This window comes from Chaetodon trifascialis, chromosome 9, assembly GCF_039877785.1.
Source record: "Chaetodon trifascialis isolate fChaTrf1 chromosome 9, fChaTrf1.hap1, whole genome shotgun sequence".
Classification (NCBI taxonomy): Eukaryota; Metazoa; Chordata; class Actinopteri; order Chaetodontiformes; family Chaetodontidae; genus Chaetodon; species Chaetodon trifascialis.
In genome coordinates, this window is record NC_092064.1 from 26,312,265 (window position 1) to 26,334,880 (window position 22,616).

At 41.4% G+C, this 22,616-nt stretch overlaps 1 protein-coding gene across 5 annotated transcripts in view; it reads left to right on the plus strand.

The window, feature by feature from the left end:
- Positions 1-11,471, plus strand: part of nectin1b (nectin cell adhesion molecule 1b) — a 134,825-nt gene extending 123,354 nt beyond the window's left edge. For 2 of the 5 annotated variants that reach the window (XM_070969656.1, XM_070969658.1), the window contains 2 exons: positions 447-633; positions 10,821-10,953. In XM_070969656.1, the coding sequence (XP_070825757.1) occupies positions 447-590 (144 nt within the window). In that variant the 3' untranslated portion in view covers positions 591-633; positions 10,821-10,953. Of the gene's footprint in view, positions 1-446; positions 634-10,820 lie in introns of all 5 variants that reach the window. The other 3 variants (XM_070969659.1, XM_070969654.1, XM_070969657.1) reach the window with 2 other exon arrangements.
- Positions 11,472-22,616: the final 11,145 nt, after the last annotated feature.

A 22,616-nucleotide genomic window follows, 5' to 3' on the forward strand; every position in this document is an offset into this window, starting at 1 on the left:
TCTGTCACACATGTAACCACTCTATTATCTGAATCCAAATAATAGAAGAACGTCATTACGTGCATGTAAACAAAGTCTGTGGTCCTTCATCTCTAACCTTTTACTTACAGTCTCTGTGTTATTTTCTGTCTGTTCTTTTCTGTGTAACACATCCATCGACCTCTCCGCTCGTCACATTCAGACTCAATCTGATATTTTGTTTTACATGTTCCATGCTTTCACTGTTTTCTTTGCCTTCCTGTCTAACACCACTGCTCACAAACTCAAAATGTCCTCATGGCCATCATTTTGACAATCCAGATTTCCTTTTCATCTGTCTCTCTCTCTCTCTCTCTCTCTCTCTCTCTCTCTCTCTCTCTCTCAGTCAGTCTGTCTTTCACACTCTCTCTCTCTCATATTTTTGGCTGCCTCACTCCTCACACACCTTTCGCCTCTCTTGTCTCCAGAACTCTGGCCACAAGGACTGTGATGTCCAGTATGCGGAGCTGGATACTGCAGCTTTGGCCTCCTCTCCCAGCCCACGAAGCTCTGCTCACACTGGCCCTGGGGATCTTGTCGAGTATGCAACCATCCAGCCTAGCTCACACTAGCGCATGCCATTATAGGCCTTTCCCCTCAGACTTTGGCCTCAAGGTACACAGACTGATGCACTCCTTTCCCTCGTTCATCCCCCTTTCACATGCACAGACCTCCCTCTATATGCTCCACATGGTTCCCTTGTCTACCTTCCTCTTTAGTCTTGGCCGTCTTTTGATTTCGCCCTCGCTGCTCTGCAGAAAGTTGGATTGAGGCAGAGATATTTCCAGGCTGTTATTCCTACACAGTGTAGCACTTATGGTGGAGATGCGCAGTTCTTTGATGCAACAGAGACACAGTGAAACCTAAATTAAGCCTGCACACTGTTGCGAGTGACCGTAAGAGCAGCCATACAGGTGCTCTGTCATTTTCAGAAAATGCCAGGTGAAATGTGACTCGCTGGCAAACCGTAACACTTCATCCTCTTCTCACCTTTCAGTCTTTGTGTGCATGAAACCTGATCATAGACAAATCTGTAGAGATAGCGTCTGCCATCTAAACATTTAACATTCTCAACTAATGTCAATAATATGAGAAATTTAGCTGCATGAATCTTTTGCATGAGCATCTCAGAGGAATGTTGAATTGCTTTCTAATTTCATTTATAGTTGGAAAATGTAACTGTGCTTCAGGGTTTTTATCTGATGCAGATTCTTAACGACAGCGACTGTAAAATCCTCATGATATCTCATAGAAAATATTTTTATGGACAGATCCAAACAAAATGTGTTTTTCAAGTGATTATGCCACTCTTGACAAGCCTGATTGGTAGCAGGGCCAAACAAGCTCTCATCTACAAGATGCTGCTCTGATATCTCGTCTGAACCCGCCAGGAGAGAGCCAGGAGAAATCCCTCCATCACACACAGATACAGTCCTCTGCACCACTTGAAATCGTCATTATCCACATACGGGAAAGTGGGATATAAGGGGGCACAAATCACCATGTTGCTAGACTGGTGAGACTGGTTTCTGTGACTATTCCTGAGGCTGGTAATTCTCCAGGCAATTCAGGAGGCTTTCTTGAGGCAATTGTGGTGACACGCTGAGGCATACCGCAAAGTGTGTGTTATTGAAATACTGTAGCAGCAATTCTCTCCACACGCTTCGCAGGAAAAGACACAACTGACCAGTGAGTCCAGCTTTCTCTGGACAAAGCTCCCGCCGGCACACTTTGCGTTCTACATTGGTTATTCCTGAAACTGACATCCATGATGAATAACAATGACATCTGTTGTTGTCAACAAGCTTCTCTGTCACTTATTCATCGCGAAAACAGTCAAACACAGAAGATGCACTTCAGTCAGCCAACTCGCATGAAACAGAGTCATTTTTTCCATGCAGAGTTTGCAGAGCACCGCCTGACCGCCACACCCTGCACGCACACACCGAGCTCGGCACACGAGTGATCGGGGAGTGACAACAACAAAGCAATAAACCTCCCTGCAACCCTGTCTGCCAGAAACGACCTTTATGTATGTATATAGTAATAATCTTGGTATGGAGGACGCGTCCCAGGTGTACCAAGTTCAGGGCCTCGCTGCCATAGGCTGAGCTTTGCATCCTGGAACACTTCAGTTAAGGTGAGGGAACGATTGTGACTGTGGTTAGATGGTAATAAAGTAAACACGTCAAGTCTAATGCTTCAAGTCACTGTGGACATTTCCAATATTTAACCAAGATCTTTCCACAACCTCGACCAAGCTGCTGGTGTCTAAATACGCAGATGTTGCAGGGAAGACAAATCAATACGCTGTCAGTGAACGCAGCATGTACAGTAAGAGGTCGGGGAGTGACGGCAATGACCCGTAAAGCCAGAGCCAATGAGAAGGAGGGAACCACGAGAGGCAGCTGTTACAGCGGCAGCAGTGGTGGCGTTTTTGCAGCAGTTTCACGCATTACAGATGAGCAGTGTAGCAGCATTATCAGCTTGAACGCAGCGCCTCAGTGCAAGGCTGCACCGGGTAAAATGTGCAGCAAGAGAGTCTCATGTATGTCAGTTTGTCAACACAAATCTGCTCACAATCACTACTTTCAAAAGAGACAAATGTTTCTGGTAGAAATTATGAGATTAATATTTAATATATTTTGCGTACAATAATATATCTTCGATACAAAACCTTGTGCATCCGTATTAACATGCCAGACTTATCCTTGGTATTAAATCTGCGGCTGCTGCATGAGGGAGGAAACTCCTCAAAGTCTTCCAAAAATATGCATAGTAAAACATAATTTATTCTGGCTTTGGGTGTTAAAAATCCTCATTACACCATCTTAATTTTTCATGAAATAAGAGTAAAAGTGAACATTATCTTTAGTGGAGCGAAGAAGCCTAGTTTCAAAGTATTGTGATGTTTTTAAGACGTCAGTGGAGCAGGTAAAAGTGGATTAGAGCAAAAGATATCGATTTATTGTCGGTTTTGACACCTTTTTGAGAACATTTAACATTTTTAAATTTCAAAGTGGTGAAATAATAAAATAATAATGTCTTTTTATCAAGTGTGCAAAGCATTAACTTATGTCTGACTCTAATATTGGACATGCACAACTGTAAGTCTGCATTAAAAAAACATTAGTATCATAAACATTTAAGATTTCTACACTATAAACACATTTTCCCCTCAATGCTGGGCTCGAATAGTGTCTGAAATCTGATCTGATCTGGAAACACGTTCAGCCGTCCGATTGCAGTTCTGAGACAGAGCAGACGAATTGATGAATATCGATTCAGTGCTTAAGTCAGCTTTCACAAGGTGTTCAGTCAGCAGCTCTGTAATTGATGGGATAGTGTAGCACAGGAGAGTTTCAACATGAAAGTCCTCCAGGGAATAGCCTGTTGACATTCCCTGTTTGTAATACAGCATTAAGCCTCATCTTGACTGGCTTCAGTCATGAGGTTACACCATTCAATAGGATCTTTGTTTGCTGAGCCAAAGACTGAAGTGCATGTTCATATCCGGCCTGACAGAATCCTCATTTCACTCTTTGAGAAGAATAAAGGCTCTTAAGTTCACCTTTGGTCAGTGACTTAAAGGTAATCAGTGAAATGAATCAGCCAACTGTTAATCACAGCCTGATTGTGTATTTCTGGCATCCATTTGCTTTGACAGAGTGATTCTGTTATCAGCTATGAAAACCTTATTGGGCCCACACTGCTCAAAGGTTATGGTATCTGCCCCACGTAGTGGTGCTTAACAAGGACTTCAAGGTGAGCAGATTTCATTTAGATTAACCCTCAGTTTTAAATTTATGCATCTGAGAACATTCATCTTGCTTCTCTTTTGCTTTGCTTTTGCATGAGGTTGGAGAGGAAGCTCAAAGCGGGAAAGACAGACAGTGAAAAGGGGGCACAGCTGATCGAGGATCAGCTTAGCGAGGGGTTGCTGAACTGAACCGAGGCCTTAACAGACATTTTAATCTGACCTCTTTTAACTCTTTGGTCACTTACAATTCAGCGACGTAGCAGAAAAGCCCACGCACACGAAGCGAAGCACCTGCAGCCTGGTGCTGGCGTCTGAATGACTGTCGAATCCTCACGCAGCAGTTTTGGAGCTGCTGCCTTTGTTCTCGCTGTGAAAGCAGCTGGGAAAGCTGAATGGACATCCTGAGCGTGTTTTGTCTCATGTTCGATTCTTGATGTTTGCAGGCGGTTGTTTGGCAGGACAAACACCATGACTGAAGACATTAGGTGGTGAGCGGTGTCAAAGTCATTTGCACCATTTTCATTTCTTGCCAGTTTTTTGTTTATTAGGTAGAAACAGCCTTGGATAGAATACGAGATGCTGTCATCTGTTGTTTTTGAATGGATCGAAATGTGAACATGAGAGCAAATGTGACAAAGCAGGCAGGCTGTGATATCCATTCATTTACATAACATTATGCTTTGCTCCTCAATGGAAATAAATGCCAATGAATATTAACACTGGATGAAAAAAGGATGATATTATAACCAAATGCAAGTTTTTAAAAATTCAGTTTTATTGATTCGCTTACTTTTTGACGTATCTTTTGTACTTGTGCTGTTAAATCAGACCAACAGGGTCAATGAGTCCAATTACTGTTCAACTTAATGTTGGAACAAGTCATACACGTCATTTGAGAAACACTGGATCAATGGTGATCGATGGAGCCACCACAGCAAACCACAGACACATTAAATTTGTACTTGATTACTGTTACATGGATATGAGTGTCTGACAAACACTGTTTAGACCCTGTTTGTGGTGACAAAACCGGGTTTTTTAGGCCAAAATGTGATATTTTCATAACTCTAATGAAGTGGCTCTCAAACCTAAACCTAAAGACCTTTGACCACAGCAGTGTCGTAACATAAAATCCATAATTGAAACGTAAAGAAACTCACAATTTCAATATCTATTCTGCCAATTTCACTGGATTCAGAAAGAAACCTTTAAAAAATGCCTTTGTGTCGAGAAGTCAGGAGATTCATGAAGGTTAAGATCAGGATACGGCAGCGATAGTGATGTTTAGATACCACAGAACAGTAGATTATAGAGGAAATGCACTTCATTATCCAATGAGTGTCGGTTTCCTCTGTGATATGATAAAGGAAGATGACAATATCCCTAATGTCTGTCAGCAACACAGGTTTCTTTATAGGACTGCATGCATAGAAAACCTGCTGTTGTGCAAGATCCATAAAATAAAAGATGGGCAAAAGTAGTGAACTTAAAATGAATTATGCAACAGGGAAAAACTCTCCTCATAGGCGTCAAACATGGACACTATCTCAGTTCATGTTAACATCCAGTAAAGGGAAAGCTACAGTTTTGCTCCAGATGTTACTGAACATCTCTGTGTCAGCAGATGTTGCTTCTATTTCTGTCTAGTGTGAGAGCAGAGTCTGTGTTTTCAATCAGCTCCTGTCGTCCCCGTTCAGTTAACACTCTGTGTTTGAGCCAGGCGGTGGCCAAAAGTCAGCGTGTAAGAGAGCCACTGGATGAGAACAGAGCCTCAATCACTCGTTATTTCAGTGTAAGACAGTCCAGAGAGACGGGACATTGCCTTCTTTTTGACATCCAGTGTGCATAATTTCACTGCCTACTGCTGCTTTAATTCTTAACTCTAAGAAATGCTTCATCTTTTCCCATTAATGTCCTTCTATGCATTAAATTTCCTTTAAACAGTAAGTGTATGTCTTCAGATCGGCTGCTCTCCTGAATCATCATCCTTGGCCCGCTGCCCAGAGTTTGATACTGTGGAAATGCTTAGAAACACATTCAGCTTGACTTTTGCTGAAGATCAGCCTACGGTGAAATAGAGCACGGTCATAAAAAATGGATTGATCAACTAAAGTTAGCGATCAAACTCCAGAAGTTGCCGATTGGTACACAAGTGCACGAGGGCATCAGGTTTTAATGAAATTCATGAATAAAACAGATTTCGGAATGATTTTTGTTGAAGAAACCAAAACATGCAAATTATGAACAAGCTGAATTTTTCTAAAACTTTGGAAATGTCAACACTGGTTAAGTCCAAGGACGTGGTTGGAGAGATTTAAAGCCCCAGTGTGAAGGATTTGGTCCAACTTTGATGCCCGAGTGGTAGAATAAACAAAGACAACGTGCCTAAAAGCAGCAGACGTGGCCGATAAGCTGACAGCAGGCTGTTCTTTGTGACCACTGCTCACTGTGGAAACTTCTTGGTGAATGTAAACCACAGTGTAGGTGTGCTGTCAGTGCTGTGGATATTTTGCTCTGAGCAGATGATTCCCTGCAGCTCAGACTGCACTGTGGTGCCTCCTGGAAATGTATTTGACCTTATCCACTTGTTCCCGCAGGAACCCACCTGATAACCCCAAATACCCCCCGCACCCCCATTACGTCCACACGAGTTTGACACATATATAGCAAATGCTCACTCTCATTTAATAATACATAAGGCATTTACATCACATTTGGTGTAACCCAATAAATTAATCATCATGAAGTGAACAAAAACAAACTTTCTGTGGGAAGCCTTTTGTTTGATTTATCTACTGCTTCTCTGCAACATTCATTTCTGTGCAGCGTAAAATCATATTTCTAATGTTTCTGACATCAACAGCATGTGCAACCTTAGTGCATGTGCACTTTTATCAGGAAAGTGTCCTGAGACAACTTCTGTTGTGATTTGGCGCTATACAAATAAAATTGAATTGAAATTGAATTGAATTGAATTATATGGCTCGAAGCAGCAGGTTAGCTCGGTAGCTGGTTAGCTTAGCTTAGCATAATATTTAAAATAGGGAAAACAGTCAGCTTGCAATGTCAGAAAATAAAAAAAAAATCTGCCGACTGCACCTTTAAAGATTGTTGAAGAAATATCACATCTATATAAAAACACGTCTCTTCTCCACTTTGGATCTTGGATCTAAACAAAGGAGATATTTATGCGTTAATTAGGGAGCTTTTAAGGTCCCATTAGGCAGATATGGTTGTCATTAGAGGAGGCAGGCTAGTTGTTTCCCTCTGTTTCCAGTCTTTGTGCTAAGCTAAGCTAACTGGCAGCTGGCTCCAGCTTCATGCACTGTATGGCACTCTCTACAAGAAGCAAATAAGTATATTTAAATTATTTTGATTTTTAAAATGACCAAAGTTGATAGTTTGCTGTCACTGGTTTGAGAGTGGCTTAGCTAACATATTTCATACAGTCAGACTTTTATCCGCAGCAGTTTGCTCACGTTTATGCAAAATTCCGAACGTCTCCAGACCATCTCCTATTAGTTGGTAAAAATGCTCCTCAAACTGCTTGAAATCACCAAAGTCTTCTCAGAGAGCAAAGACAGTAATAACTTGACAGAGAAGAGCATACTGTATACTTTAGCTGCTTGAACAGTCCTTGATGCCAACCTGAAGCAGATTTTCGGTCAGTGTTTGCAGCATGTGTGTCAGGAGAGCTTCACTTGCATGTCTTCTGCTGTGAATACACCAGTTCACCTTCACACAATCACCCCTCACCCTTCTGTCTTCCTGAGATCCACTGTGCTTATCTGACCATCCATCCCTCATAATGGCTTTTTAAATTACAACATATGTTTTGGAATTTTCAGTTGAGACAAAATAATTTGAACATCATAAATTTCAGTGAAGTTAGTTTGTTCATGGCCTGCTTATTGTTTACTCCCCATGTTTTACCCACTAAATACATATTTGTGCTATGACTTCTTTATTGTGTATTGAAAATGTTCCCATTTCCATCTTTTGTTTAACACATGCAACAATTTGTAGGCAGATTTAAGCCTGTTTGTGGTTTTGTTGCCCCACCAAAACATTTTCAGAGTTGGGATCATCGTTTTCGTAGATGTAGAGATGCTTGAGGAATATTCGTAAGTTCCACTTTCACTCTCATCCTCTTTTCTTTTGCATGTCTGCTCATAATTACTGTCATAATCATGTTTCAGTCATAACCCTTTTCCTTTGAGAACATCAAGCACATTCAAGGAACTCCTTAAAGGTGTACTGTGCAGGAACAAGCACTGAAAATTGGCCTCTCCTCCCCGCCTGCAGTCCAGCTCGCTAGTTAGCATAATAATAGACCATAATTACATGTCATGATAATAATATAATTGCAGTGCTTAGCGATCTGTAGAGTTACAGACAGCAGTCAACAAGTCGATTGTTTTTGTGTCTGTAGAGGAGAATTTAGCCGAGCTTCAGACACAGACGATGCAGATTTCAGTGTCAGTTTTTTCATAAAGTCCTGACCTCAACTGCAAGCTGTTATTGGCTGAGGGCAACACAAACACTGCGCAAAGGTCGCAGCCCAGAAGCATCCCAACTACAGCGTAATAAGAAGAAAATAAGAAAATACAAGCAGAGGGCAGCGTCAATGCGCCGCCACACGCTTTGAGTGGGTCATAAGTGATGATTGAGAGGGATTACTTTTGTATGCATTGTTCTTCATGCAAATCCTGCAGAGTATACCTTTAAAAAATGAGTTCAGAGCCCCGTGTCCCTCGTTCAGAGCAATCACTCTGATGTCTTCTTAGACTTTAATGTTCTGAAAAAGCCAGAATCGTCCCTTTTCCAAACAGCTGCTGCTCAACATGTGAAGCAGTTTACTTTATATTCATGTTTGTGTGGATTAAGACCAGAGACCTTACACTGAAACACAGATGTCACTCCTGTGGGAATGAGCAGTGCCAATGCAAATTTAATAGCAAAACACAATTATGCCATTTGGAACTTGACTCTCAACCCACCTAAAACACACGTCGGTGCATCATTTTAATTCACATTAATGTCAGTAAAGCAGAGTTTTCATCAAGTCCAATCTAACCAGTGCATGTCACCTCCAAGTGGGATGTGTGATTGTATTCCCTTCAGTGGATTAAATCTATTTGAGTGTGATGTGCACTGCTCTTTCACTGCCAGTACCTCGATTAAAAACTTGTACTACTAGCAGCGAATGATGAAAAATGGATAAATAAACCTTCACACTTGTACAAACTTGTTGGTTCTAACTCAGAGCTCCGAGTTACAGCTGTGTAACTGTGTTCCAAGTTTACGCATCGTGATGGGTGATACCCAGAGGACACAGAGTACACAGCTCCATTAAAGATCTTAAAGCCATTAAAACTTTCATGTAGCACTAGAAGCATGGTGTTTTGAATTCTAATAGATAAACAGTCAGACAATGGATGCTTCAAACGACATGATGTAACACAGCAGAATAAAGGCTGCAGTTGTTCTGGTTCAATTTGGTGGTGGCAGGAAAGAAAACAAGTACATGCTGCAAAGTCGGCTGTGAAAGAGAATTCTTCCTTCCAGTCACGTAAATATGATAATAACAGGGAATCTTTACTTTGTGAAGTCATGTAAACAGCTTCAAGGGGCAGAAAATGACCCCAATGATGTCATCAGGGGAATTTCAGATTGGGCTTCAGAGGAAGAAGTATCAGCAAGAAGTCAGGGAGTATCTATAAAAGGTGCTACTGCATTGTGGTAATAAGGATCCAGTGTTTCTGGAGCCTGATCCATACGAGGGACTAAGACCCCATTTACACCTGCTATCAAACGCTTTGTGCTTTAAACACATCCTCGTCGTCCTCACTGAGAACAAAACTCTGTCCTCCACAGCAAATCAGGCCCAGACTCCCTTAAAAAAATCACAGGAGTCTGGGAGTTGTTGACATCAGGCAGCCTTTATTAACTTTGTGATTTGAGTTTTCTGTCGCCTTTTGTATATTATTAAAGTTATTGCTTCCTTTGTATAGAAAAACATTGTGTCGGTATGTCAAGGTGTGTTGCAGCGCTGGCATGTCGGCTGTTCTGCTCCTTTCATTCTTCTCGCTGGCTCGCTCTCTGAATGAACAGACGCCAGCACGTTGTAAGGACTGCATTCACGCCCATCTAAGATCCAAACACAATGCGAGCCAAGTTACAGGCTAACGTGTTTTCTCTTGTCCAGATAACGTGCCAGGACACGGGTCGCTTTTAATACCAGGTGTAAATGGGCGCTAAAAGTCTCTCTGCTTCTTTGATTTGAACAATTCGTTTTTCCATTTAAATCTGTCCTCTGTGTGTTCTCCAGCTTTAATCCAGTAGATGCTAAACTGCTGGAGTGGCCCTTTAAATAGCTACTGTTTTACTCCAAGTTTTGACAGCTGGCATCATGGGCATGCAAGTGTAACCATACTGAATGCAATGATGTAAATCAGTGAAGTAAAACAAAGTATGCTTATTGCAAACAGTTGTAATATGCAGATCCAAATCCAGACTGAGAGGGCTGATTTGATTCATGACAACTGACACAAGCTCCTGCCAAACACCCCATCTATTTTCTGTATCTGAATCCAATCCCTCGCACAAATGCAGAGCCACATTACCAAAACTCCAGCTGGACTAAACAAGTCTGCACCACCATCTGTATCTGCACCTTTCTCATTCATGAAAATGAGGCCCTCAGTGTAAAAAGTTAGTGGCTAGTTATGGATTCATGGCATATTTACGGTCACATCTGGTGCTGTAATGAAGTTTCCTTTCCTGTAAACGTAAACGTTTGAATAAAAAAATCATCCGAGTTAATGCAGATGTTATTCCAAGAGCAGTGAGATGTTAGTGAATCCAACAGTTTTTAATCCAACGGTTAAACTTGAGCTTGTATAATGTTAATCAATAGGAAAACACTGCTGTTGTATACTGTGCTGCACTGATGTGATGTCACTGGATTTCGGGTTCAGATAAAGCAAACCCTGTGACCCTGCAGTATTATCTTCTGTCCTCTGCTGTCTCCTCCTCGCAGGACTCTGGGAGGCGTCCAGAAGAACTGTTGAACCCAGCCGAATACATGAGCTACCAGCGCGTCTGCAACATGGAACACTTCCCCGAGTCTCAGCCCGCTCCAGCCTACCCTCCTGTCACCTTCTTGCCTCAGCACCCCTACCAGCAGCACCCACCCAGCGAGCCCATGTACTCCAACACGAGCTTCCCCGCCCCCGGCCCTCGAGCTCCGTTCACGTTCCCCAAGGAGCAATCCGTGTGACGCGCCACGCAACTTTTAGCTCTGCTAGAGGCAACATGATAGTGCCTCGAACGCTTCATGGAAACAAAGATCTGCTGACCGGATGTGCATCCATTCCCGCCTCGCCTCTGTTTATTTTCTTGAATCGTGTTTTCATCTGATGTGATGAAAGCGTCTGTGGCCCTGAGCCCCCCCCCGTGTATTGTGCACTGCTTGCTCCACTGAGGCTGTCAGTAGGACCCAGCTCACCTTGTGATGTTAGCATAGCCGACACCGACCCCCTCCTGCACCACTCTCCCCGTCACCCCTCACGTGCCCACACACCCCGTTTGTTTTTGTTTACTTCCTCACCTTTGAATATTTTGCTTTTTTGATAACTGTCTAAACCGTGTACAGAATTGCATCACTTAAGATGTTATTTTTTTCTTCTTTTCTCTCTCTCTCTTTTTTTTTTTTTTACATTTCCCACAGTGGTAGTGACCTTTTATAGCGACGTGCTTCTTTTGTTTGTTTTCTGTCTGTCAATCATATGCTTGCTTCTTTGAAAGTCATATACTACACTGTATGTGTGATCGAGTGCGTTCTGGTGAAAAAAAAAAAAAAAAGCCATTTGATTTTTAAAGCTAATTATTAATCTATAATGACATGGACTTCCCCTTTAATGGCAGTTAATGACAGGGTTGTTATGTGAAGATGTGAATTGGCAGTCTCTCAACTGAATCCTTCATTACTTTTCATAATAGCTTCGCTGTTATGGAGTTTGACTGGATATTTCGGACTATTACAAGCGAATGTTATCCTCATTAGCTACGAAAAAACAAAGGGCTTGAGATCCGACAGTATCTGCTTTCTTCTATTTCTCCATGTATTATTATCCGTCCACACAGGTTGTTGTTACTATTATTATTATTATTATTATTATTATTATCATTATTATTATCATCTACAAGTAGTTGCCAAAGACATATAGTTTCATTCATTTCTTGTCCATTTGCGTTCATGCCAGCGTTTACATTAAAGCTACTTTGTCTGATGGGAAATAAACATAGTTAATTGGCAATGTGCTAAACTTTCCCAGTTTACATTATCGCTTGCCGTTTGCTGTATTTTCCATATCTGTATGTGAGAACTTGAGTTCTTCATGGAGGTTGGTTTGAGGCTCGTTGCACCATGGGTCCTTTGTGTTCGTGCAGAGTTATCGACCAATAGGAGTTGTTCTTTAAGCAGGTGCATTAGGTGAAGACAATCACATGCCTGGGTTGTCCTGGGAAAAGAACAGTTAAAATAGTTTCGAAGTTGCTGTACTCATACCTAAAGGGAAAGACTTTTTCAAGGACAGCCCACACGTTTAACATATTTAAATATTTTTTTGAATATGATTTGTACTAATATAGCCTAGAGTTTCGAATCAGCCGAAGAAACACTGAAGAGAAAAGCTTGCTACTGTATTTTTTTAGAGAATGCTTAGTTGTATACGATAACACTCCACTTATTTTCAGAGTCCATTTTTCACTGTGACTGTTCATTTCAGACCATACATAAGCTAATGTGTTTGACGAGCCAATTTCAGGATGCTGCCTCCTACACACAAGCCCTCTAGACACAGAAAATTTGCATAAACTGAAAGTTCACATTTTTTGCCATGTCAGATGTATGTTTGGAAAAAAAATAATAATTAAGAAAAGAAAATACTCGTGTTTGTGCTCAGTGTGAAAAAATAAAATCCTTGAGGTGTTGAAGGTAATTTCGTATCAGTGGTGGGGGTTAATGGGAAGCGTAAAACTGTGAGACTTTCTCCTGTGCTCACCTTGTTGTCCTGCAATGGCTCGATATGTGTGCTAGCATTTAGTTTAAGCAGTGGTCTCGAACCGCTGAAGGAGTTTGATATTGCTGTACCTGCTGTGCGAAAAAACACTGAAACACTACTTTGTCTTTCTGTGACACTTTTACTATTCATGAGATCCTTCCTTCCTCCTCCTCCATTATTATTATGCTCATTTGTAAGTGCTACGACTTGCTGCAAAGTGTGCTTGAAATGGCATTTACACGCATTCATTTTTGCTGTCAAATCCTTCTGTTTTCAGTCACATTGAATTATTTCAAATGTCCTGAAGATAATTGCCATGTTTGTTTTCACCACTGACCTTGTTGTTTTGTGTTTTGTAAGACTTAGTTTTTATTTTTTTAAATATATACATATATATATATACAGACCTAAAGCACATTTCTTTTGACATTTATTGTACATTTGTGGAAGGATAATACCTGAATAAATATTAGGGGTTATGATCTCTTTTTGTTGCCCTTTTTTTTTTATTTGGAGTTATGTTTGATGTAAATATTAACAATGTATCTGATGTGTGAAAAAGACAAGTCATGCAGTTTAACATTAAACTTCACAAACTACTCGTGTTATTGTTGTTTCCATTCTTACTTTGTTTAACGCTGCATGAATTGATTCCCTTTTTGGCCACTTGGGGGCTGCAGAACAATCTAAAAATAAAACAATGCATCCCTTATAAAGCTGATATGCTAACATGTTAGCAGACAGCTTTAGCTTCGTTTTGCTCTTCCTGGGCTAAGCGCCACACGAGCCGATTGTTAGTAGTTTCAACAAATCCAAACAAGCCACAGAAGTGTTTTTCCATATGTCAGAGTGATGAGGGGTTCGGCCTCTCCCCTGCACCGGCACGGCGCTAAAACGAGGTGTGGAGATGTGTCTGTCGAGGCGAGTGTGTGTCTGTGTGTGTGTGTGTGTAGCCTACAGCAAGCCTCTGGGAACAGAACTGGACAAAGTCAGACCTGCATGTCAAAGACGTCACACACAGAAACTTTTTTTTAAATTTTTTTCCATGAACATCCATATAAAAGGAAAACAACACACGCATGAACAAACTTTTCTGAACAGCTTTAATTGGAACTTTTGGATCTCTTTGAGATGTAGACATGCTGAATGTTACCTCTTTCAGCGGAGAGCATAAACAAACAGTTTGGCCTTTTCATACACTGAACGCTGATTTCTAAAAAGAAGAAAGAGTTTCAAGAAAATACTCTCTGCTGCTTCTTGCCTTTGGTGCCTTCAGTGTGTGGGTTTTCGTATCTGACTCCCTGCACTCGAGTAGCATGAGAATAATTTACAGCATATGCTTTTTTATAAGGCTTGTGGTGACTTTTGGACCAAATGGTCATATTGTGAAAAATCAATGTAATATCTGAATGTGTGTGACACCCAGGAAATTTTCTATTATAGTTTTGCAGCCATTTCTGTAATATCTAAGGCAAGAAGTGTTTTTTGGTCCCAGGCGTCACATGACCTCCACTTGCAACTGCGACCCAGCCCAGCGTTGTTTGTGAGTGTGGGGGACTGGGAAAACTCTTGTCTGCAAATCGCTGAGCTGAACAGGCTAATTTGTTGTAATGTGGATGGTTTCTTGGCCATAGGCAACATGCCACTTAATGTGCATGCTATTATGAATAAGTATGGCGTTTAAGGACAGAATTTTGCCTTAATATTCAGTTATTTATCTAGCCCTTCATCTGCCCCAACAGTTTCACTCAGAAGTGTCTGACTAGGCTGCTCAAATATAATGTCCTTCATATCCAAACCACTCAGGGGCTCACTTATTAGATTTAGAGAGAGACAGTCAGTCTTCTTTCAGTCAGATAATACTTTCTCTTGTTTCATTTTCTTTATTGCATTTACCACCCTGCTCATATTAAATTATTGAACTCTATTTTGTGCATAAATAATGCGACATTTTGCAGATGTTTGTCCAGAGCCCCGCTATATATTTTTATACACTCTTTATTACAGCTGACAAGTCTCAGTGATCCTTCAGGCCCAACTGAATGTTTTCATAACCATTTACCATTCTTTGAAAGTTGCTGTTGAAACAATGAAATATCTACAGTAAAACCGGACACCATTTGTTGCATAAGGGGATACTGTGGTTTTCGAAAATGTAGCCTTCAGGGAGGCTGAAGGGAAAACATGTTCTGGGTAAAAAGTAGCCGCTATAATAAAGTGTATAGCCATGGGTTGTGAGTGCTGAAGCAGCTTTATCAGAAGTAAATTCATTCAGAAGGATTCAGGGAGTCAGTAAGTCAGCAGAAGTCTTCTGTCAGTAACACCTACACAGCGTTTGAGGCAGCTTATCAAAATAAAACAGTCCCAAAGTATCTGAGCTGAACCAAGTCTGCTGGTTACTTTTACAAAAGCAGTTTCCATTCACTGTAGGTCCCAACCACATTTCCCCAGCACGCCGCATATTTACGCAGTATTATTTTTAGATCAGTATATGAAGAGGAAAATGAGACCACTGGAAGTTCGGTGGTTTCTTCTGTGTTTCTCACCAGCGGGTACAGTAAAGTGTGCAGGAAGGAACCAAAACAACATCTGCCACTTCTCTCCAGGTGAACGAATACACAGACATGTCATGAAGGAGTGCAGCTTCACCTGTTGCTGCAGCTGAATCTCAACCTGACTCCCTGATGCTCTCACGTTAAAAGAAAGAAAGAAAAACCTGCTAAAGGGCTCTCTTGGACGCACCTATGGTGGATGAACGTGATAAAGTGCCCCCCTACTGTGGCTTAATGTCCAAGAAAATGTGAGAAGTGTTCTCCATGGTGGAGAAATTGTTATGCAGTCCAGTAATGAGTGTCCTTTAAACGGAGGGCCCTGCAGGTGCTCTTCCAGCAGAGAAAACGTAATGCAGAGCCACATGGGCTGCCCTACACGCCAGAAGAATAGTTGCTGTGTATCTGTTATCTAAGTCACATGTTAATCCTGACCTGGGTTTGGAGCTGTTCCACCATAAATGCATCTCGGCCTTCTGTGAGCTGGCGCTCCTCTGCGTGCAGCCGGTGCCCCTCAGACAGCCTGAGTCCACAACACAATATGGTTTGGGTTAAAATGAGTACTTTGTTAAGGTTAGGGGCTCTATATTGTCATGGTTACAACAATAAACATGTGGGAAAGGTTAGGGAACTCTCGTGGTCATAAAACAACGCCAACTGTCGGTCTGAAACGGGAAACGAACAGCGGTCTCCCGTGTTTGAGTCTGATGTTTTGAAGATGCAACCATGCAAAACATAAATGCTACTTGCTGTTTCTTTCACCAAGTCAATAGAGAATCTAAAAAACAACCACTGAGTGGATGAAATATCATCACTGCCAATTGACAACATATGAAGCACGACTCCAAAACTGCGTGTGTATTCTACAGAAAATGCTTTTGGTTTAAGTCCAAGTTCATTACTGTTTTTACAAACAGCCGCAGTAAAAAAGCTGCAGAAGAAAAAGAACAAGAGCTTCACAACAACACAGTCTGCCATATGGTACTGTACTTTAAAGTCAAATGTTGTTATGAGGGATTCTCTTAAGTGCACGGCAGAGAATAAAAGACCCTGGTTTTGTTTGTTGAATCAAATTTCATTTTAAATGCACTCTGGGCTGCAATCAAAGCTCCATTTCTGATTGTCCTGAGAGTTTCAAACGGCACCGAAAACATATTGCTGCACCTTTCATTGATTGAATGATTCTTGTTTTCTTTTACCACCAGCAGCTAAACATTGGCTGTTTTCTAATGAGCGTTTAGTGACTTAACCAATTTCACACTGTTCCTGTAAAATCATAATAAGTAAATTGCCCCATTATTATTCTTAGTTAGTTAGTTTTTTCTTACATTGGAAAAGTTAAGTGATTGTGTAACTGTGTCTACCTCCTGCAGATTGTTCCATGATTACAGAAGTGGTGGTGCACACATCATGGCTGACCTTCAGGCTTGACTGGCTGATTTGAAATCAACATTTACACAGAAACAAATGATTCACTTGCATTTTTCCAGTCTGCTTTCCATCAGAATGACCCAAAATATCTGCACCAAATGTCTGTGTGTCTGGAGTTTAGGCTTTGTTTGACATGCACGATCTTTCCAAAAGATGCAATTATAACAAATATCTTGATGTGTAGATGCTTACTTTGCGGAACAATGACAGCATCACTGCGGCTCATATCAGGCATGATGATGATATCTGCCACAGCAAGACACGTGTCAACAATTAGAAAAGCATGTATTGGTGCTAAAAAACGATGATAGCTACAGAAAAAATAACATGACATAACATGTGTGACATAACATGATCTGCAGGACCCTGGAGAATATCACACTTGAAAAAAAAAAAAGCTCATTTCCTTATTACGAAGGACAGGTTAACTTGAATGTTCTCTCCTGAGAGATGCAAGAATTGCTTGAGAACTCATCCAGAAAAGCCCACTTGATTGGATTGGGTGAAGTCTCCTGGAACAAATCCTCTGTGACACTTTTATGTAACACGTCGCTCTTCTCCTCTTTTGCTCTTCTCTAATTTGCTTTGTCTCTCTAATATCTGGGTGACAGACATCTCAGTAACACAGACTTCAGTACCAATTACAGTTTGCCATTAGAACAGAGCAAGTTTTGCAGGTAGATTAGCTGTTGCTACAGAATGAATACCCAGGAGGCTTTGCTTCTCTTTACCGTGGAAGACAACGGTCTCTAATTTCAAATTCCCCAGCGGCTTAAAGTGTAACCACTGCAGGTTAAACAGTTGTATTCAAAGCAGTAATTGGACACAATAACATGAACACGTGCAGTGTAATGCAATCTGGAACAACAGCACCACACTGCACTGCAGCCTCACAAGAAAGTGTAGAGCGGATTCAACACCTCTGTGGCACTTTACAGGCATCACAGAGACAGAGCATATAAATTATATGCACAGACTATAGTCATTCAGTAGGAGTTGATATGCAGGCCTATCAACAAGTCATCCAACCTAATGAAGTTATTTGTCATTACCTTCTGTAACGGTGTAAAATGGCTTTAAAATGAACATTTCTGTTGCAGCATCTGTGTCAGAAGAAATGCGTCTGACTGTTGCACAACTGATTCATATGACCTGCCACCTCAGTGATTAAAGGTGCTGCACTGATTGAGCATTAGACTTTTAGAGCATTGTTGCACATGCAATTATAAAGATGGATCAACAACTGATGCAGCAAAACAAGAGATATCTTTTTTTTATTCCTTGCATTGCTCTTTCTTATTAAAACACCTACACCCACAGTGCAACTTAACTGCAAACAGTTAAGTTGGAGATTTGGGTGGGTTATGCTCGCAGCCACCAACATAGCCTCCAGCAGCTAGCCTCAAGCATAGCTGAGGAGTGGGTTACCGAGGTCTGGTGAGCTGACTGTGTGGTCTTCAGAACCAACTGACATTTCTAAGGCATTTATTATTTTTCAATTTATTAGGCCTTGCACAGCTCCCTCTGGAGCCACAAAAGGTTTTAAGACTAAAAAGGCTTTTTCACATATGCAGCAGCACTCCCCAAGACCTGTAAACAGACTTTGATGTGTTAAATGGGCACACTTCCCCTTTAAGGTTAGGCCCAGCTTAGGCAACTAAAAGTGAGCCAGGATGTGAACAGTGGTCTCCAGTGGCCAAGTCAGATGCTTTATATGCCAACTATCCACCCATGTCCTCCACTCAAAATGGCAAGACACACCACCCACTTTGCAGAGAGTCATTTGCTCAAACCACACACTAGATGGAGACAGAAGAAGTAGTCAAAGTGTAGCTGCTAGAATGTTCTTATCCATGGATCAAATGAGATTACTGCTTGTATACGTCGTATGCTAAAACGTCCTAAATGTGCCTCTCTGCAAAGACACATTGAATATGAAACTCTGGGTGCAGATGTTTTTACACATCGAACATGCACAGCACACGTGTGTTGCCCCTGCCTGCACTTCTGAGAATGACTCAGTATTTGTGAAACCACTAGAGGCTGCATGGCAGAGAACATAGTTCATTTTATTCATTTGAACCAATGACAAGTGTCTTTTCTCTGGCAAAGACAGTTTCTGTAGAGACTAATGCAAGCTGACACAACAAACCCACAAACTTACCTCATCCGTAGGGTCCTGCAGAGCTTCAAAAAGACTGGATATTGCAGGCCTATTGTAGTAGATTGGATTGTTTCTGCTATTTTGTCCACCTCCTGCACCTTGGAAAATTGATAAAATTGCTAACAAGTTCCCTGGTTACCACACAAGGTGGCATAGCAATGAGGAAGGCTAAGCTCTGGCATGCAGCGAGGGAATTACCAGGACACCTGCAACATGTCTGTGACCAATTACACTTGGGCTCCAGGCAAGGAGCGTGTACACAGGCTTTAAAGAGATCTCTGTCACACCCAGAGTGAAAGACAGGAGTGACCAGGAGCATATTAAAAGAACCTGAAGTGATTTCTCATCTTCTGTTATGTATTAGAATAACAAGGCGAAAAGCATCAATTGTGACAAGTGTTTAGTGGATGCATAAACAATTCCATCTCATTACAGTCTCCAATAAGTTGGCCGAGGCAATTTCCTTTGAACACTTGACCTTTCAGACGAGCATATTAAATGCATCTGTTTTGCTTTGTGTGTGTGTATGTGTGTGCGTGTGTGCGTGTGCGTGCGTCATGCTGTTGATGTGTTTCCACTTTTACGAAAACGATGGGAGTCAGAATCGATGCAGCTCACCTGTGGATGCAGGAAACAGGGACGGACAGTGGAGGCAGCGGCTCGGAGGGGCATTACGCTCATCTTTTCTCATCAGCCCTCTGCCATATTTTAACACTGCGTTAAGCTCATTGGGATGCACAGAAGAGAAGAGGGAAACAGAGATGAAACTGACTGATTCGCTGCCTTGCACAAATGGAAACAAATTCCATGTGACACTCCTCAGCAGAGGGAGATGGGCCCTTTCCTCACAGTGGCCACAACCAATAAGCATTATTCCTCCTGCTATACATCATACCGGTCCCTATGGCAAAGCCTTTTTCCTTTTCCTAATCACATATTGTTGGGAGAACAGTTCTGCTAAGTCGACTTGGCCGAGGTTTATTGATACTGTGACTAAAGTTTTGCAAGCTGGTTTTGTGTTATTTGGAAGTGCATCTCTTGTCCGGTAATTCACATGATATGACAAGCCAAATAATCAATGTGAGATAACATTTTTTGGCCTGGGCGAAGGAAGCACGGAAGCAGAACCGTTATATATGCTGTGCCTCCCTCAGAATGACTGACTGCATGGAAATATTTGAAAGAATATATATTTCTTATTCTACACACACACACACACCTACATTACTGGGGGGTATGCTGTTAAAGCAAGTCCGACATAGAAAGGCTTTCTTTGCATGAGCTGGCTCAGCTAAACCCAAAACCCCAGTCAGAGATAATGAGTATCACGATGGTGGTTTTCCTCATCAGGCTCTCTGCACGTTGCCCTAAAAAGCGGCGTTCGGTGCGTCATGTGACTCTTCTTCCACACAAAATGGGTCGATCAAGTGCCGCCTGCTTCAGTCAAGAGGAACATGTTTTTATAATGGTTAAAAGGAAAGCAACACTGCTACAGCACGTAAGTTTAGTGTTTATTTTACCACTCACAGAGCACTCTCAGAGCCTCCCATTTATTTTGAATGTGACAGCTGCACATTCTGGAGCTCTTAAACTTCATGCAGCAGATTTAAACATTGTGCTCAGGAACTGCAGTGAGGTCTGACACTGACCCCTAATGAAGGATACGTGGAAATCACTTCACTTATTGGCCAAATTCAAGTGAAATTAATTTAAAACAAAAACATGATCCAAAGCTGTTCAGAGCTGCTGAGTCGCTATCATTTTTTCATTTTTCCAGATGTTAAAAATAAAAAAATCTACCTATAGTGTGTAATATGACACACCTGTGTGGGTCGCCCAAGTGAAGTCTATCTAAGAGAGACACCGCTCTGTTCTTCACATCAGGGCAGTGAAGGCTCATCAATAAGAAATTAAATTTATGTCTGAGGAGCTCACAAAGGCTCCCCCTCAATAAAACACAAAGCACAATGCTTTTCCCTCCTCACAGCCGCAGACAGTAATGGATCTGATTATCTCTGCTACCACAAGGGTGAAGGGTCAATTACCAATTGCTTAAAGGTAATCATGTTAGTCTGTCAATCTTTTCCCACTTAAAGCTTAAATATGGACAGCATATGTGGTGAAATGTGATCCAACTTCTGTCAAACTGATGGAGCTTTGCTGCACTTTGTTCAAGAAACTCTGCTGCATGTGATTCATCTGCGCTGAAAAATCCATTAGATCACGATCAATACCGACACCAATACTTTTTATTATTAAAAGCGACTAATGTTGTTTCATATAGAGGCGAGCAACATGTCGGGAGGTGATTGTATCATTAACAGGGTACATTTTAGCACATGAGCGTTACCTCTGAGTGCTTTTCTAAGTATTAGGCCTTTCCTTTTTACTATTTCCTGTTAATTTCTTAATCACACGCATGTTAAACACCAGACACGTTAATGTGCGGATTGTCTGAACTAACGAGGTGATTGCTATGTGCAAAAAAAGCAGCAGAGAAGCAAAGAGTGCACAAATGGTCATGTGGCCAGAATGGGATCTCATGTGAGCACAATCTAAGAATTTGGGGCTTTATTTCCTGTTCATATTTTGTTGCTCAGCACTGCTGCATGAAATGGAGAGCCATTTTTGTGCTGCTAATGGCTCTTAAAGACAAATTTATCGCTCATCGTGGCTTTATTTTGTGGGGGGTTTTTGTATTTGTATACTTTAATCGGCTTTTATTTATTGCCATTTGTAATATAAAGACTGAATGCTTTACTGTTCTTTACTGTTGTTAATTTGCATATAAGCTTTTTGTTTATCTTTGCATTGTAGATTTTGTTCATATTTGCTACCTTAATCTGCAAATAAAATCTATAAAACAAAGTAAATAAAAAAGTCTTTAGAGTGATTTAATTGTATTTCCCTCCACTGTTACTTCCTTGTCCTGACGTGTCTTATTCCATAAACTACCCTCCTTAAGACTGTCAATTAAGGTCACAGCCGCAGACGTGAGAGCAGCAGAAATGACACCATAAGTTTCTGATCATACCCATCGCCATCAGGGTTTTCAGTGACAGGGGTGGGGAGGAAAATTGCTTTAACAGAAAAGCCAGAAACTAATTTACACGAGATCAAAAGCATGAAAGAGCACTTCTGTGGAGAGACGATAAGCCTTCAAGGCCACTGCCAGAGCCCCGGGACAGTGCTCTGGTCTCAGCCATGTGGACACTTTCTCTGACCACCTGTGTCCATCATTGTCCAAGAGACAAGCCACGCGGCTGCTTTAACAGGAATGCCAGAGCAGCTGATAAATGGAGAGCAACGGCGAGGAGGCAGATAAACAAAACACAGTCAGAGATAAGGGCTGTAGGAAGGGTGCTGCGTGCTATCATGTAGGAAGTCATTTTCATACATTACACTTCAAAAGGTTGAAGCTGTGAATGTGTGTGTGTACGTGTGTGTGTGAAAGTGGGACAACAAGCAAGAGTGATTATTCATGATCATCCTTGAGGTACAATAGTGTTTTGTTATCTCCATTATCAGGGCAGTGTGACTCTGACCTTTGACTCTTCTCATTCTGAGCAGCATTTTAAGCAAATTTACCTCTTTAGCTCTTAGACTTCAAGTCACTCTGAATAACA